This window comes from Trachemys scripta, chromosome 16 (genome assembly GCF_013100865.1).
Source record: "Trachemys scripta elegans isolate TJP31775 chromosome 16, CAS_Tse_1.0, whole genome shotgun sequence".
NCBI classification, from domain to species: Eukaryota; Metazoa; Chordata; order Testudines; family Emydidae; genus Trachemys; species Trachemys scripta.
Genome location: NC_048313.1, coordinates 11,823,962 through 11,840,198, shown reverse-complemented (window position 1 = coordinate 11,840,198; position 16,237 = coordinate 11,823,962). Strand labels below are relative to the sequence as shown.

At 48.1% G+C, this 16,237-nt stretch overlaps 1 protein-coding gene across 2 annotated transcripts in view; it reads right to left on the bottom strand.

The window, feature by feature from the left end:
- DIP2B (disco interacting protein 2 homolog B) overlaps positions 1–16,237 on the bottom strand; it is a 57,758-nt gene that overhangs the window by 15,283 nt on the left and 26,238 nt on the right. For both annotated transcript variants that reach the window (XM_034792997.1, XM_034792998.1), the window contains exons 14-24: positions 15,577–15,696; positions 13,396–13,510; positions 12,173–12,312; positions 11,362–11,498; positions 10,636–10,716; positions 9,807–9,934; positions 8,526–8,640; positions 6,768–6,969; positions 5,730–5,839; positions 5,506–5,586; positions 4,327–4,450 (exon numbers count right to left, since the gene is read on the bottom strand). In XM_034792997.1, coding sequence (XP_034648888.1) covers positions 4,327–4,450; positions 5,506–5,586; positions 5,730–5,839; positions 6,768–6,969; positions 8,526–8,640; positions 9,807–9,934; positions 10,636–10,716; positions 11,362–11,498; positions 12,173–12,312; positions 13,396–13,510; positions 15,577–15,696 — 1,353 coding nt within the window. The remainder of the gene's footprint in view (positions 1–4,326; positions 4,451–5,505; positions 5,587–5,729; positions 5,840–6,767; positions 6,970–8,525; positions 8,641–9,806; positions 9,935–10,635; positions 10,717–11,361; positions 11,499–12,172; positions 12,313–13,395; positions 13,511–15,576; positions 15,697–16,237) is intronic.

Below are 16,237 nucleotides of genomic sequence, written 5' to 3'. Positions count from 1 at the left end.
TCGGACTTCAGACTCCACCTGCCCCCTGAGCAGCCAGTCGTGGAGGTAGGGGTATACCTGCACCTGCCTCCGACAGAGGAAAGCAGCCATGACCGACATGCACTTGGTGAACACTAGGGGGGCTGTTGAGAGGCCGAATGGAAGGACCATAAATTGATAATGTTTGTGGTTGATCATGAAGCATAGGAATCACCTGTGTGCAGGCCGAATAGCTATATGGAAGTAAGAGTCTTTCATGTCGAGGGTGGCGTACCAGTCTCCCAGATCCCAGGAAGACCATGTGGAACGTCAACTTTACCATGAACTTGTTGAGTCCTCGCAGATCTAGAATGGGTCTGAAACCCCCCTTGGCTTTGGGGATTAGGAAGTATCGGGAATAGAACTTGCCCGAGGAACCTCCTCCACTGCTCCCATGGCAAGAAGCGCCCGCACCTCCTGGATAAGGAGTTGCTCATGAGCAAATGGGGAAGGGGGTGGGAGGGAGGGTAGGAGCAGAATTTGAGAGAATATCCCACTTCTACCGTACGGACAACCCAGCAGTCTGAAGTTATTTGGGACCAAGCATGGCATAAGTGGGACAGACGATTCAAGAAAGACGGGGAAGGATCCAGAAGTGAGGCTGGTGCGCTGTCCTCGGGCGCACCTTCAAAAGGCCTGCTTGGAACCCAACGATGGTTTAGTCGGGCCCTGGCCCTGCCCGGGCAGGGGATTTGAAGGCTTTTGTCTGCCATTCCTGCCCCTTCTCCTATAAAAGTCCTGCCTTGGCCGAGGATAGGAATGCTGCTGCTGAGGCTGGAAATGTTTACATTGGGTTGCCAGGGTGTGCATACCTAAGGATTTCATGGTAGCCGTGGAGTCCTTTAGCCTATGCAGCCTAGAGTCAGTCTGCTCTGTAAACAGACCTGCCCCATCAGGTCCTGCATGGTTTGTTGAACCTCGGGCTGGAGTCCCAAGGCCTGCAGCCATGAGCTCATGGCAATGCCAGAGAACAAGGTGCACACCACTGAGTCTGCAGCGTCCAGTGAGGCCTGTAGAGAGGTCTGTGCCACCGCTTTGCCCACCTCCCCTATTGCTCCAAACTCCTGCCTGGACTCTGCTGGCACCAGCTCCTTAAACTTGAGCATCAAGTTCCAGGAGTTGAAGCTGTATCTACTCAGAATTGCCTGCTTGTTGGCAATCCTGAGTTGCAACCCCCCCGGGGAATACACTTCGCTCCCAAAGAAATCAAGGCGCTTGGTGTCCTTGGACTTAGACGTTGGGGCTTGTTGTCCCTGCTGCTTAGTGTGACCAGACGTCCCGATATTACCGGGACAGTCCCAATTTTAGGGGACTTGTCCCGTGTCCTGACCTTACATCGGTCGGGACGCACTTTATGTCCTGATATTGGGGGACCGCGGCAAGCCGGCACCGCTCCCCGCTTCTTCCGGGCCTTGGGGCAGCGTAGCTGAGCTCCCGGCGCTGGCCGGCCGGAGTCTGCAGAGTGCTGCAGCCCCACTCCCCAGGCATGCACAAAGGCAGGGACGGGGCTTGTAGGCGCCCTGCCCCCGCCCAGTGGAGGGAGCTCTTTGGGGGCTCTGGTTGCTGGGTGGAGGGCAGGGATGGTAGCCCGGCTCAGCTCGTAGCTGAGCAGCAGCAGCTCGCGTTGCTTCTGAGCCACCGGCCACTCGCTCTAGGTAACTGCTCGCCTGCTCGGCCCCCTTTCCTCTGGCTCCCTGGTTCCAAAAGGGGTTTAAAGGAGCAGCCCCTTAGCCATGCTGCCTGCCCTGCCCTCCTCCAGGGGTGGAGGAGCTCTCTGGAGTTAGGGCAGTCTTGCAGACCCAGCAATCGCTGTTTCCAGAGCCGAAGTCTCTTCCCCTGAGGCGTTTGTAAATGCACCATAGATTGAGTGGCTCTTGTTGATATACACAAGTACTGCTGTGTGTTCTCTTGAACAGAGTGGGTGTGTGTGGGGCGTTGGTTTCTGTTCTCTGCTAAACAACGAAGGCTTAAAAATGTGCAGGGGAGGACCAGAGGCGAGGAGGACCAGTCTGAGGGGAGCAGAGGGGTGGGGTATATGTTAGGTTGAAAAGTCCCTCCCGAGTCCCACTATACAAAAAGAACTGGGGGTTTGTTGTTGCTGGCTGCCGCGCCTCCCACCCCACCAATTTTTCCTCCTGTACTCCGTTTTTTTTTTTTTTGCTCCCCGCTCCCCCCACGTCCCAATATTTCACTTCTGTCATCTGGTCACCCTACTGCCGCTCCTTTTCATTTACTGCAGCCACCACCAATGAGCAAGGCTGCGGGTGTGTGAAGAGGTATACGTACCCCTTAAATGGAACGAAATACTTCCTCTCCACACCCTTCGCGGTGAGAGGGATGAAGACCAAATGGTCTTCGCAGTGGTCTGTATGATCTTGATGAGGGGTAAAGCCCCCCCTAACGGGCCTTCTGGGGTCAGGAAGTCGACCACCGGGTCCTCCGACTCCACCACCTCCTTGGCCTGCAAGCTCATATTTTGCGCCACCCTGCGAAGGAAGTCCTGGTGGGCACACCTATCTATGAGGGGCAATCCAGAGACGGAGGTGTCTGCAACCGCCTCATCTGGGGAGGATGACGAGGAGGCTAATGGGGGAACAGAGTCCTCCTGACACACACGGTCTCCAGGGGCTTCCTGTTCCACTTCTGTGTCATAGCCAATCACACCTGGATCAGGCTCAGGAGCAGAGGTTGGTTCCAGGGGAGGTAGTGTGACTGGTCCCTCCTCGGCACCTCTAGGGGTGGGGTGACTGGCTGACGCCTCCGGCACCTGCAGTTCAGAAGTTGCTGAATGGGAACCTTTGAATTGGATGCCCTGGGCCTGGTGGTACGCCCACGGGGTCCTCTCTGGGACGCACCCCAGTGGCCAGCTTCGAAGGGCTTGGTCTCTGAGTTGGAGATCCACTCCTCCCCGGCTTCTGGTGCCGCTTCTGCGTTGGAGAATGGAACGGGGCCGGGTCAATCTCGACGGTTTTGGCGCTGGGGAACGGCGGTGCCACGGGCATCTCCCAGAGTCCTTCCGCGGTGCCGCTTCTACCACTGCCGCTGGGGCACTGCGCATCGATGAGCTCGGTGCCGGGTCTTGCCGTGCTGGTGTAGGTTGCAATCTAAGTGCCGCCTCCATAAGGAGCTGCTTGAGGCAAAATTTTCGCTCCTTTTTTGTTCTGGGGCAAAACCCTTTACAAAGCCTGCACTTGTCCACTTGGTGTGCTTCCCCCAGACACTTTAAGCAAGCGTCGTGGGGGTCACCCGTTGGCATGGGCTTATTGCAGGACTTGTAGGGTTTGAACCCTTGGGACTTAGGCATACCCCAAGTCCCAACAGGGAATGCGGTTCGGGTGAAGGGAAGACACCCTATTCCCAACAGCTATCTGCTGTAACCGAAAACACTAAAACTAAACTTAACGAGGCTAGGAATAACTGCAAACTAAACTAAACGGAAAGGTCGGGAAAACGAGGAGAGCTTGCTAAGCAAATCACCGCAGTTCCAACGACCGTCACTGGCAGTAAGAAGGAACTGAGGAGGCACCAGGTCAGCAGGGTCATATATTGAGCGCTATGAAGGCGCCACGCCACGGTGCTGCTAGGGGAAAAACTTTCCAACAACTGTGCACGCGGCGCACACGCACCTAATTGAAATCGATATGAGCAATCACTCGAAGAAGACTAATTCTACAGAAAGCCATCCTGGTAGCTAAGTCACAGTAAATCAGACATCTCTATACCACGACTGAAAGGCAGCCACCTCTGGGGTGGAGAGTAGCCACCAAATGGCATGCAGAACATTCCCACAGGAGTGAGGCCTCAATACTCTAATGTCCACACAGAACAGATCAGACCCAGAAGTCCCCCTTGGAGTAGGGGCAAGCCCCTTTCTCCATTAGATCCAATGCGGCCACAATAGTATTTGCAAATAAAACTTAGAGAGTATCAATGGGATCTTTGATGTCCACAGGCAGAAGACTTGAACTTCTAAGATTTCATCTGAAAGACCAAGACACAGTAAGATACACAGAACTCAGTGCATCTGTCAGAGTGAAGGCAAACTGAGCCAGCCTTTCCAGGATTCAATACAGCCTAGGGATGCCAAGCCTGATGCTGAGACCCCTAATACACCCCAGTCCCTATGAAACATAACTACTTGGTGTTAAAACCAGATCAGTTACATGGTCGACTCCAGGTATCGCCACTCAACAATCCCAGTGCGGATGCTGCTCAACAGTTTAAGTCTTACAAGTTTTGAAAGTTGGATAAATAGGTTGTTGTGTATTTTCCCAGTGCGGATTCTGGCCAGCACTAACTTGACCTTACCAGGAGGATAGAGCAGCACCACGTTGTCTCCTGCATTCAGATGTCCCTTGTCGTACAGAACTGATGCAATTCTCTCTGCTCTCTTGTGCAGCTGGAGGCAGGTGGCTGTGCACACAGGAGTTCCCTTGAAAGGAGAGAGAAATGTAGTGAATGAGAGCTGGGACAGCACAAGTCAGCTGCACAAAGGGCAACACAGATGGAAGTTTATACAGTCAGAGTCAATCCATACCCATTAGCTACCATGAATAGGCTGTGGGTGCCTGATGGGCCATTTATCCAGTGTTTAATGTCACCGAAATGCATTGAACTGACCCTACTCCTAGGAAATGTCACTCATCAGGGAGTTGATTCAGCAGGTTCTCCTACACCTACAGTGCTATACAGCTCCCTGACAAAACACACTCAAACCGAACTTCTAAGGTGGTGCAAGGGCTGATGGGACCTGCAGACTCCAGGTAGTTTTAAAGCAAAGTGAAGCAATTGTTAAAGAATGAGCAATATCTTCTAACAGCTTCAGGTGAAAAAGGCTTCCAGTTTTGAAGAGTTAAATTTTAAATAAACCCAAAGCCTTAGGCTGAATGTTAAGGTTTATACACTTCACCTTGTAGGCCTCACACAAATACGCAGAGATAGACAGATATAGTGGGTGCGCGTGCGCGTTGGGAATTACGTGAAGGAGCACGAGCCAGGAAAGTTTATAGAAACATCCTTCTGAATGTAGAGCTTCTAGTCCCACTTCAGGCAGCAGACTCTGATCCCGACTGTACTTACATAGGGGCAGAAAAGGGAGAGATTTCTGCCTCTCTCCCTATGCAGGGAGGAGGAGGCAGGGAGAAGAAGAGACCAAGAATTTGGCTTGGCTCCTGAATGATCCTCTCAAAGTTCTTTAAAACACAGGAGGAGCAGCACCTTGACTCTGGTCATTTAATGGTGGCACATTTATGATGCTAAACAACATGAAGAGATGATGCTGTGAAGTTAATGAAAACTTTCCACATCAGTGTCACATGTCACCTCTATAGTTACAGTGGCCATGATGACACTTTCATCCTGACAACCAAGATGCACCCACTCACCTGAGACCCAACACAGCCCTAGACTGCGGCAAGCTCATAGCCTCTGCCAAACCAGCACCGCATGATAATCTGAGCCCAACAAACAAACCATTCTAATACGTACCTTGGCATTTAGCAGAAGGAAGAGCGTGTGATCAGGGGTTGCTTGAGCTCTCCACTGTAACACCTCTGTCAGGAACTGGTGCTGCAATGAGAGGCAGTAGTGAGTGCCAGCACAAATTCTACGAGATGACAATTTCACATCACTGCTCCATGTTTTATTCAACTGGGGGGTGAAATGCTTTCCCATATGCTGGCCACAATAAGCATCTGGCTGTAGGGATTTACCTTTCTAACCAAATCGTTGTCTTCTATTTGTCCAAGGTCCCTCCCAGCAGCCTGAGCAATGCGCTTCCCAGCAACCAGGTTCCCCACCATCACAGAGGCAGGGCCAACACCTGTTGGCAAAGAGCAGCCGCATAGACTTGGTAAAGGATGGAAACGTACAGACACACTGGAGAGAGCCATTTTATATTTTACAGTCTGCAGGGCAGCAGTGCAGGCTAATGGTTAAAGCAGGGAGAAGACTTCAGAGCTCCCAGCTCTGCCATTGACTCAGTGCATGACCTTGTGCAAATCTCTTCACCCTGGGACGGACTCGTTTTCTGCCACCTGAGAATTGGAGTTAAAAAAATTTCCACCACCCCACAGGTTTCCCCCATGGGGAGATGCCAAGTGATCTCATTACGGAGTCAAACTGCTGGGGGAAGGAGGAATGCAGAAACTGGAAACATCCTAGTGAGTCACATGCATTTTAGACTATCAAAGGGCTTCACAATTGGGGTTAAAATGAAAGGGCATAGGCTACCTTGCTTTAGGGAACCCTGTGAGACAGGCTAAGTGCTCACCAACAGCCCAGAATTGCAGCATATAACCTGAGCTACAAGGAGATGATGCTAGCCTTAGCCTCAGCCTCCTGTAGAGCACGTGACTTGCAGTCAAGTGGAATGAGGATGAGTGAGCAGAGTGGAAGGCTGCTCCCCAAGACCAGGCTCTTCTTGAAGCATGGCTGCCACAAGGGTGGTTGAAGAGAACCCTTCTTGCTGGGCTACCAGTCTCTGCTTCAGAAGCCTCCTGCTCATCAGGGCAGCGAACCTTACCTAGGATGGGGTTTGAAGTGAGTTTCTGACACACTGATGCACCAATGGCAGGCCTGGTAGGGTCAGTCTCTCACTGCAATCCCCAGCAGCTAGAACACATCTTAGCAAGGGGAACACAAGTGAAGCCATTAGCCTAATTTTCTAGGCCTGAGGCAAAAAGGCTCAGAGTCTACCCCTTGCATTCAAGAACTTGCCAGCATTCCCCGGGTGAGAAACACTGAGTTACCTGGTTGTTTCTGCCTGGGTTTTGGCAAGTTGGTCACACATGTGTGCGGGCACATGAGGATGTTACACGGGTGCAGCGAGCCCTCCAAAAAGTGCTGTTTGGTTTGAGAGATATGGATCCCTCCAAGAGGAGTTTTTGGCAAAGTGTTGGCTGGTACCAGAGCAAGACAATACACACCCACTTGGTGAATGCTGTCAATTGCCTAGAGACAGAAAAGAAAAAGTTGCTCAACTGGGCAGAAACTAGTATTATTGGGTGTCCTGACAAATTCCAGGAGCTTTTCCTGCATTTGTAAGCTCATTGGCTGCAGTGACCATCACTTTGTTCTGTATTTGTACAGTCTTTGGCACAAAGGGGTCCTGGGCCATGACTGGGAATCCTAGGATCTACTTTCAGAATGGTAGCCGTGTTAGTTTGTATCAGCAAAAAGAATGAGGAATACTTGTGGCACTGTAATACATACAAATAACATCTTGTTTGTAAAAAACAAATCAGAACATAATACGTCACTCACTTATGGGCCATAAGCAAATGCCAGGCAAGGCAGTGCACGGCTGTTCAGAGCAGCAGTGTGGGCCTGCTTGCCTGCGTTACCAAGTACCTGAAAATTGGATGTTTGAAAGAAGTCTTGCTGTCCCTCAGAGCTTTAAAGACAATCTCCTGGCTACCTGGAGGGAGTCACTGCCCTCTGCCTTCAGCAACACACCTTGAATACATTACCTGGAGGGTAAGTCCTATAGCTGTAGTGTAAATAGCCCATGGAGAGAGTGGCAGAATGGAGCAGGCAACAGGCTAATATCTGGTTGCCTTCCCTGGTCCCAGGTACCAAAACCAACAAGGCAGGAAGAGCACACTACTCTAGCCAGACTATAAACATGGGCACAGTGGAATGCTAGGAAATGAGTAAGAGCCTGTTAACGTACCCTCCTTTACAATCCATCTGAACTACGGCACCAACTTTTGGTCATGAATGACTCAAGTCTCAATCTGACAAAAGCTGGTGACTCATCTGTTTCTAGTGAGTTTAGGGTTTATTTTGCAGACTCTTCAGCCCTGGAATTAACCATCAGCCTCTGCCTCTCGCCAGTATTCACACATTTTAACATATTACTCAGATCAGTGTATGTTCTCCCATCAGTGAATATAGCTAACAACCTATATAAGGGTCTCAAAAATTACTCTCTCGCACAAGCAAAAACTCCAAAACTAGGATTTGCCACTCATCCTGCACACACCATTTTCTTAAAACCCAACTGTTTTGGATGTTTTACCTATTTTCAGTTATCAAATGGTTCCCAACATCTTACCGCTGCAATTGCTTCTCAGCTGATAACACAAGTGCATCTTTAAAGAAGAATTGTTCTTAGAGTGCCAGCATGAGCTATGGGGCTAGGAGCTAGAGACCCTGGAGTTCTAATCCGGGTTCTCCCTTGGGCACTGAGAAGGCAGTTTCACTTTTCTGTGCTTTGCCTGTGTAACAAGGGTAATGCTGATCTACCTCATTAAGGGTTGTATTAGTTTGAGCCTCTGCTGCCTTTCCAGGACCTCCAAGACACATGGTCAGCACAGCCAATGCACATTACACACCCAACTTGCCATCTTGCTGCCAAGAGGAATCGTGATGACCACCAGAAAGTGGCATCCGTCTGAGGCACACTAATATCATCTGAGTTGTGCACATGCTGAAAGGGGGTGGGGGAAGGGAGGTGGTGTTCACACACAAGCCCAAATCTCTCACCCAGACAGCTGGGGTCTTACCTGCAGCACTCGGCTCATCCACTGAAAACTATCCTCTTCAGAAGCATCTGGCCGCTGCTCTGCCACCACCACAATCCTCTCATCGTAGAACACAGAAACTGAAAACACAGCAATCCTGGGGAAAAGAGAATGCAGATCGGTAGGAATTACCATGCCACTTCCCTGGGAACACTGAAGTCCTGGAGATCCCAGGAAAGAGACTGACACTATGCACTAGCTAGGGAACAATTTCAAAAGCTCCAGGGGCAGGGGAGAGAGGAGACAGTGAAGTTGAAACAGCAGCAGACAGGGAAGGTAAAGGTTATATTGGCCAGGTAAGTGAGTACTCCTACTCTGCAGAGAAGCTTCCTACATGCACACCAGCACTCCAGTCTCCTGCTCCAGCCATCATGTTCCCGTTCCAGCCTCTGTTAAATGTTAAACATGCCAGGATAGAGAAGGGTAAAATTTTTCAAAGCACCTAAGTGAACTAGCAGCCTAACTCCTATTGGCTGTCACTGGGATGTGACATCCTTTTGAAAACTATCCACAGCAAATATTTAATAAAATCCAAGATCTCTGGGAAGGAGATACAAACCAACTGGTTGCAGGCCACGAGCCAACCACTAACTCAGGGGTAGGCAACCTATGGCACGTGTGCCAAAGGTGGCACGCGAGCTGATTTTCAGTGGCACTCACACTGCCCAGGTCCTGGCCACTGGTCTGGGAGGCTGCCCAGGTCCTGGCCACTGGTCTGGGAGGCTCTGCATTTTAATTTAATTTTAAATGAAGCTTCTTAAACATTTTATAAACCTTATTTACTTCACATACAACAATAGTTTAGTTATATATTATAGACTTATAGAAAGAGACCTAATAAAAACATTAAAATGTATTACTGGCATGCAAAACCTTAAATTAGAGTGAATAAATGAAGACTCGGCACACCACTTCTGAAAGTTTGCCGACCCCTGCACTAACTATTGGGGCTCTGGAGGAAACATTCCCTAGGGGCTGTTATCCCAGAACTCCCCACTGCAGGGTTTCTTGCTCCTCCCTCCGAAGTAGCTGGTGCTGAACATTGTCAGAGAAAGGATACTGGATTAGACAGACCCCAGGCCTGATCCAGTGTTGCCACTGCTATGGAGACTGAACAGTCAACAAAACATTTTCTGTGACTGAGGTCAAAAAAGTAACCCAGTTAAGAAAAAACAGGCAGCACACAACATGACCACCCTGTCATGTTTTATTAAGAGACACAGACAAAGCTTGAAAAAAGAGCTGGGTTTCATTACCACTAACCTTCCTCTGTAGACTGTCTTTATTGATTCAACTGCTAATCCGGTTGCAACGATGTCATCAGCATTGTGTCTGCGCCCACTAACTGTCAGCAAGCCATCAATTTTTCCTACCACAAACACCAAACTACCCTGAAAGGTAAAGGACACAGATGCTCAGATGCCTTTGCTGGTTCATGCATCTTTAGTGATTGCTTTTGTGCACTGTTAGATCAAACACATTTGTTATAAATAGATTTAACAGCACTTTCTTTTTAGATTGGATTCTATGAGAGAGAATTTGGATAAAATCATCTACATTATTCTAAAACTGTACAAGTGTGAATCAATTATAGGGTCCAAACATTATAGCACTTTTGTGCTAGAATTGGGAAACTTCAAGTTTTGTCTGTTTTAGCTTATGATGAATTATGGGCTGATTTCTATCTTGCAAGATGACAACATTTCAAAATTTAATATTTTTTATAAACAGATGATCATGTCACAGGTATTTACAGTTTATTTTGAAATTCCCTCTTGAATAGTGTGGGTGTGGCCAAAATCAGAGCCACTAAGCTGAGTGATACAACTATGGGATTGTGAAAAACTTGAAAGAACTTTGCCTGCTATGGCTCAGTAAAGCTCAGTGGTTTGGCGCACAACTTCTATAGCGAGGTTGTGTGAGGGTAATGTATTGGAAAAACAAGTTACTACTGGGGCAAGCAATCTCAGTAACCTGCCCCAACATTCACCATAAGTTAACAGTTTGCTTTGGTCACCACCTGCATTTGAAGCCATTACTTTTAACATCAAGATAAAACCATGAATCTAAGCACAAAAGCTTTATGACGTACAGGTCCAACAAACCCCAGCAAGCCTGAGCGGACAAACGGCACGTCGCCCACTGGAGAACCAGCCGAGTTGACAGGGATAACCTGAAACAGAAGGCAGGATACTGAGGGAGTTGATTCTCTCGTCCTTGGATATACCCCCCCGCCACACACCCTTCCTCATCAGTGTGCTGCAGCAAGAGTCACACTAGATGCAAATGAATTTTGAAAAAATAAATCCTCTCCAGTTACTGGGTTTTCCTCTGTAAAGCCTCAAATTACCAGCTATAGCACGGTGTCCCCCTGGAGTGAACTTCACTTACTGAATCCTACCTCTGAATCCTACTATCATAGGGATAGAAAAATCATTATGCTGCTAGAAGCCCAGATAAAACACAGATTTCTCTCTATTTGCAAGCTTTCTGATACCATGAACTGGAGTAGAGCAAACACTGGATGTCTGATGCTCCCATTCTTGCAGAAAGCTAGTGAATTTATCTGCACTAGAAGCTCTCACTGTTGTCAGTTGCTGCATGGTGGGAAGTCATAGCAAAAAAGGAGTGCAGGCAATTCCTAATTGTAACAAGCCATCTAGGGAAAGATTTCCCCATATATAAAGCCCAAATATTAACACTTTATTAGTTGTTATAGAAATCAAAAGGCTCTGCAAGAAAATCAATTCCACACTGAAGGCAGTAGGTGAAAGCCAGCGACACAAGAGAAGGCAAAAATCTACCATATGATACAGACCTCAAACGTGTTCTTTGTCACACCAGCCAGCCCATAATACATCATCCCTCCTGTTCTGGAGCTAACACAGATTTCTCCAATCTCATCTGTTTTACAGAGCTGAGGAGATCCATCGGGTTTCACGATACACATCATTCCTAGAGCAAAGCACACACCGTTACACAACTTAGCAAGCAGTGCTCAGGAGCCTTTTTTTAAAACCACTTGACACATGAAGAATGATTAACTTTTTATTAAGTAGTGGCAAGTGGGAAAATGTCGTGAATCCTGCAGCTGAATATGCATGGACATTTCATCAGGGTACTTACTGCTCCTTAAAATTAAAGGCTTCACTACCAACCTGTGGGCCACGTGGATCAGCTGCAAAGTTTGCATTGCCACAGAGCATAACACAAAAGAATATGCTACTGAATTTGCCTGGGCCCCTGGCAATAACTTACTAAAGATCAGGACTTCCACTGAGACAGGACTTCCATGCAAGGATCTTACAATGCTTTACAAACACTAGACCCTCCAACCCCCTGCGAAGGAGCGAAGTATTCTGTCCATGTCACAGATAGGTAAGATGAAGTGAGGAAAAGCTAAGCAGCTGACCCAGCAACTCACAAATCAGCAGCAGAGGCAATAACAGAAACCAAGGCTGAGATTTTCAGAGCTGCTTGGGGATCTCAATGCCCAGTTGCTGTTTGTTTTAAATGAGCATTGCATGTCCATTAGGAGGTTTGAAAGTCTCAGCCCCAGAGGTTCACTCTCAGCCCCTGCCATCTGCCAACGGGTGTTTATGGAAATATAAGGTCCTGTGCACTCTCACCTCCCGGCATCACATGGCCAACATCCTGTACCGTGAGAGCAGAGTTTTTGTCTTCAGTGTTCACACGAATAACACCATAACTTAGCCCATTCATGGACAGGATGGCTCTTCCGGGCAAGGGTGCCCCAGGGACACCAGGCCTTGAAGGAAACAAATGGACATGCTAAAACATCAGTGAACACATCCTCACAGTGACATAAAGATGCTTTTCTGGGTTCCTATATGTATCATTTTGCGACGTATACTGAAATCCTATTTCACAACTGAATTAATTTGGGGGAGAGTAAGGGATACCAGCTGGGAGAGCCATGCTGATAAGGGAGTTGGAAAAGCTTAGTCCTGGGCTAGGGCAAGCATTGGGAAAACCAGCCAAAAGCTCTGTGGAGTAGCTCTTCCATCTGGCCATCAGGGTAATCTATTGTAGGTGCCAGCTCCTGGACTGGCTGATTATTGCTTTGTTTACTGCAGGGAGGGGCAATGGACAGGAACAGAGTATGAGAACGACTGCTTTCCCCAAAACAACGTGAGACACTATTGCAGAGAAGCACAGCCCCACACCAGCTACTGCTGGCAAAAGTGAGAAAATAAATGCCTGCTTCTCCCAGGCTTTTAACTGCTAGACAAAGAAGAACAAAGACTCATAGCTTTGAGAGAGAATTCTTCAAGGCCCTGATTCAGCCAAGCACTAGAGTTCATGCATCACCATCAACATGTCAGAAGCCCCACTGAAGTCAATAATAACCACTGGATGCACGTGAACAAACATTAGCTGGGATCACCTAATATAGCACAATACACAACACACTCTGCTATTATTTAAAGGGACACTGCCAGGTCTTATATGACTTAAATATTTAGGCTGAATAAAATAAAAGCTAGGACCAATAGAAACAGTTCCATGATTTGTCTTTTTTTTTTTTTATCCCAGTGGAAGCAGTTTAAAAAACAAAAACAAAAAACTCAAACATTCCTCCAGCTCAAGCACTGCAAGGGCCTGAAAGTGAAACTAAAAACTGCCAACAAAATGGAAACAGACTATTCCTTATTTCCTGCCTTCAGCTAAAAATGCAAAAAGAGTAAACAAGCAGTAAAACATTCAAATTTATCTCAGTTTCAATCGTCTCAGGAATTACTTGCAACATAGGAAAGGAAATTATTTAAACATTTTTAACATGTCCCTTTAAATATGGACATAGGTTAGCAGGATCAATGCATCACAGTACCTCCGTATTGCTACAGTCATTGCTTCTGGAGATGTGGCACATGGACAGATTGCCTCAGGTTTAAGCCCATGGCTCTGAAACAAACTCAGGAAAGCATCGCATGAGGAAACAGACCCTGGAAGATAAGTCAACATTTTAAACAGTTTTTGAAATTGAAAAAAAAAGAATTATGCTTAGAAATGACCTGGAAATAAATAGCACATTTTTATTTAGGGATCTTGTGAATTGCAAATCTCATTTCTAACTAAGGGCACATTTTTCAAAAGTAACTTAGGCACTAAGGAGCCTAAGTGAGTCACTGAAAGTTAATGGAACTTGGGGTTCTAAGTCATTAGAGTAGAATTTTTAAAAGGCCTAGGTAGACTTCAGTCACCTATAACAGTAATAATACTCCAGTACCTCTTTCTGAGAGCAGCCACTTTATTTCACTATAATGTTGTACTGTATTTCTGTAATCCTGGACATCCCCAAAAATTTTGGGGAGAAGTATTGTACAAAATAATACTACTGGGGAAAGCCTCAGAATGGAGACTGATTTAAGGGGTTCAACTGCTGCATGGGTAAAAAAAAGATGTCAACTTTCCATCCACATTCTTTTAAACAACTTCCAGATTTGCTTTTTTGAAAGCTAATGTGTTTATGCACCTATCCCTACCGTAAGGGGATCAGTTTTGGTACAGAACTAACCAAATCAGAAAAACACTTCATACTTTAAACTAATGCCTTGCTGGCTAAGGCCCGAACAATCTTCCTCCCAGTCTGTTCCAGAGTTTGTACGTATAGAGATACTCAGGGAACAATATTACATTACAAACATCTTCCCCGTCTCCCCCATACTAACGCACATCCACTGGCTCCATTTCCTTCCACCGCACAAATCCAAAACAGCCCGAATTGTATTCAAATCTCACTCCTCCAGTCAGTGCCATCTGGACAGACATTCATTAAGCCCCATAATCACCAGTATGCCATGAAGATCTGTTGCTCATTTCTTTCAATGCCATCTTAAAAACACACATCCCCTGTGTGCAATTTAGAACCACTCACACCCCATACCCCCCCACCTACATTGCCAGCTAATGTGCCTATTCCTATTCTCTTGTCTGCTAGACAAGTCACTGCACTAACCTTTTAATCTTTTTCTGCCAGAACGCTCTATATTACATACCAGAGCATCCAGCTGCCCCCATTGCCTGGCCAAGTCCTCTGTTCCTATCACCTCTTGCAATACCATCCTTAAGATTCACACTTGAAGGGACACCAGCAACTTCACACAAATCACCCTTCTGTCTGAACACCTTTCATCTATAGTTACTGTAATTGAAAGTTTAGGGGAAAGGATTCCCTGTGTACATTCCCAGTTTGTGTATTTGAGACACACAGTTGGTAAGGTTTTGATGGCTCTTGGCATCATGAATTGCACTGTTTGCTCTGTGGCGTCAGGTAGTTTCCCTTCTTTGTGTGGGTCTTGGAGAGAAGCATTTTAAAAATAGGAAAATCTGACTGTACAAGCCTAGAACTGGCAGGGGGACTCTGGGTTGGATGTGGAGCCTGAAATCCTTTACCCTTGCTCTGGGGGCACTGAGGCTGCCTTTTTGGATTGTCAGACAGCTGCCTCAGTTTACTCCTGATAGAAGTCAGTACACAAAAGCAAGGGTGGCTGGTAAAATAGGCCAGGGAAGGCCTTGCCACCTGGGCCGAGGTGGCCCCAGCCCTTCCCCGAGACCCCCACCCCACACTCCCGTCCCCGCTGCTTGCCACGTCCCTCCTCCTTGAGTGCTGGGGCCAACAGCTTGGCCGTGGGGCTGGCACTAGGGGGCCAGCAGACTCGGTCCTGCCCAGCCCTGGGAAAGGCTGGCAGCTCGGCCCGACTCTGGTGGGTGGGGGGAGCCTGGCAGCTTGGCCTGGTGCTCAGGCCGGTGGCTCGGCCCAATGTGGCCGGGGCAGGCAGGCTGGGGCTCCTCCGGTTGCGGGGGCCCCCTGTGTCAGGGCTTCTCCTTTTACAGTGTGGGAGGTGGGTTTCGGGGCTCCGGCATGTGGGGTACAGGGGCAGGGCCTTGGGCAGAAGGGGCAGGGCCGGCGAGCTTGCCTCCCCAAATCAGGGGTTCAACCACCGCGCATGCACAGAAGTTACTGAAAGCAGAGGAACCTCTCATGGCAGCCATGTGAGGGAATACTCACAGGGATTAGCACCGTCAGTTACAATCAGCATCCGCAGAGAACTCAGGCTGACATCTCTTTGGTCCCGATGAGCCATCATGGCCCAGTGCAGGTCTCGACACTTCACTAAAGCCACCTTCGCTGCAAACGAAGGGAGCAAACGAAATTAGTACAAATAAAACCATTCGGTGAATGCTTGTTTCAGTGAAACTGCAGGGGCCTAACACCAGTAGCCTCCCACTAGGGCAAGTATCTTCAGCTCAGGGACCCAAATCCTTTTGTCCATTTGAAGGCTAAGTAAAAGAGGTTGCAGGGATGGAATCCTCTCATACGGGAGATAGGGCACCCACACTGCCAGGTCAAAACTGCTATTATATACTAGGCAGAGTGACTGTGGCCCTCCTTTTGTTTCAGTTAGCTCTTGGGATTAGCAGCCCCTGCATGCTGACGCCATTCCCCTGGCCTACCAGCACCATCTTGCAGCATACAAACCTGTGGATTCCCCATCAAGCTCTCTGTGGCCTGCCCTGTGCACACATGGAAGAGAATCCAGGGTTTTGGCCCACTTAGTAGGTTTCTGACTAGCAATCAGGCAGGCTCCCAAGCTTTAAACAGAAGTGCAGTTTGTCTTGCCCCACAAATGTTCGTCTGGAAAGCCACATGCTAGAATCTTAAGGAATGC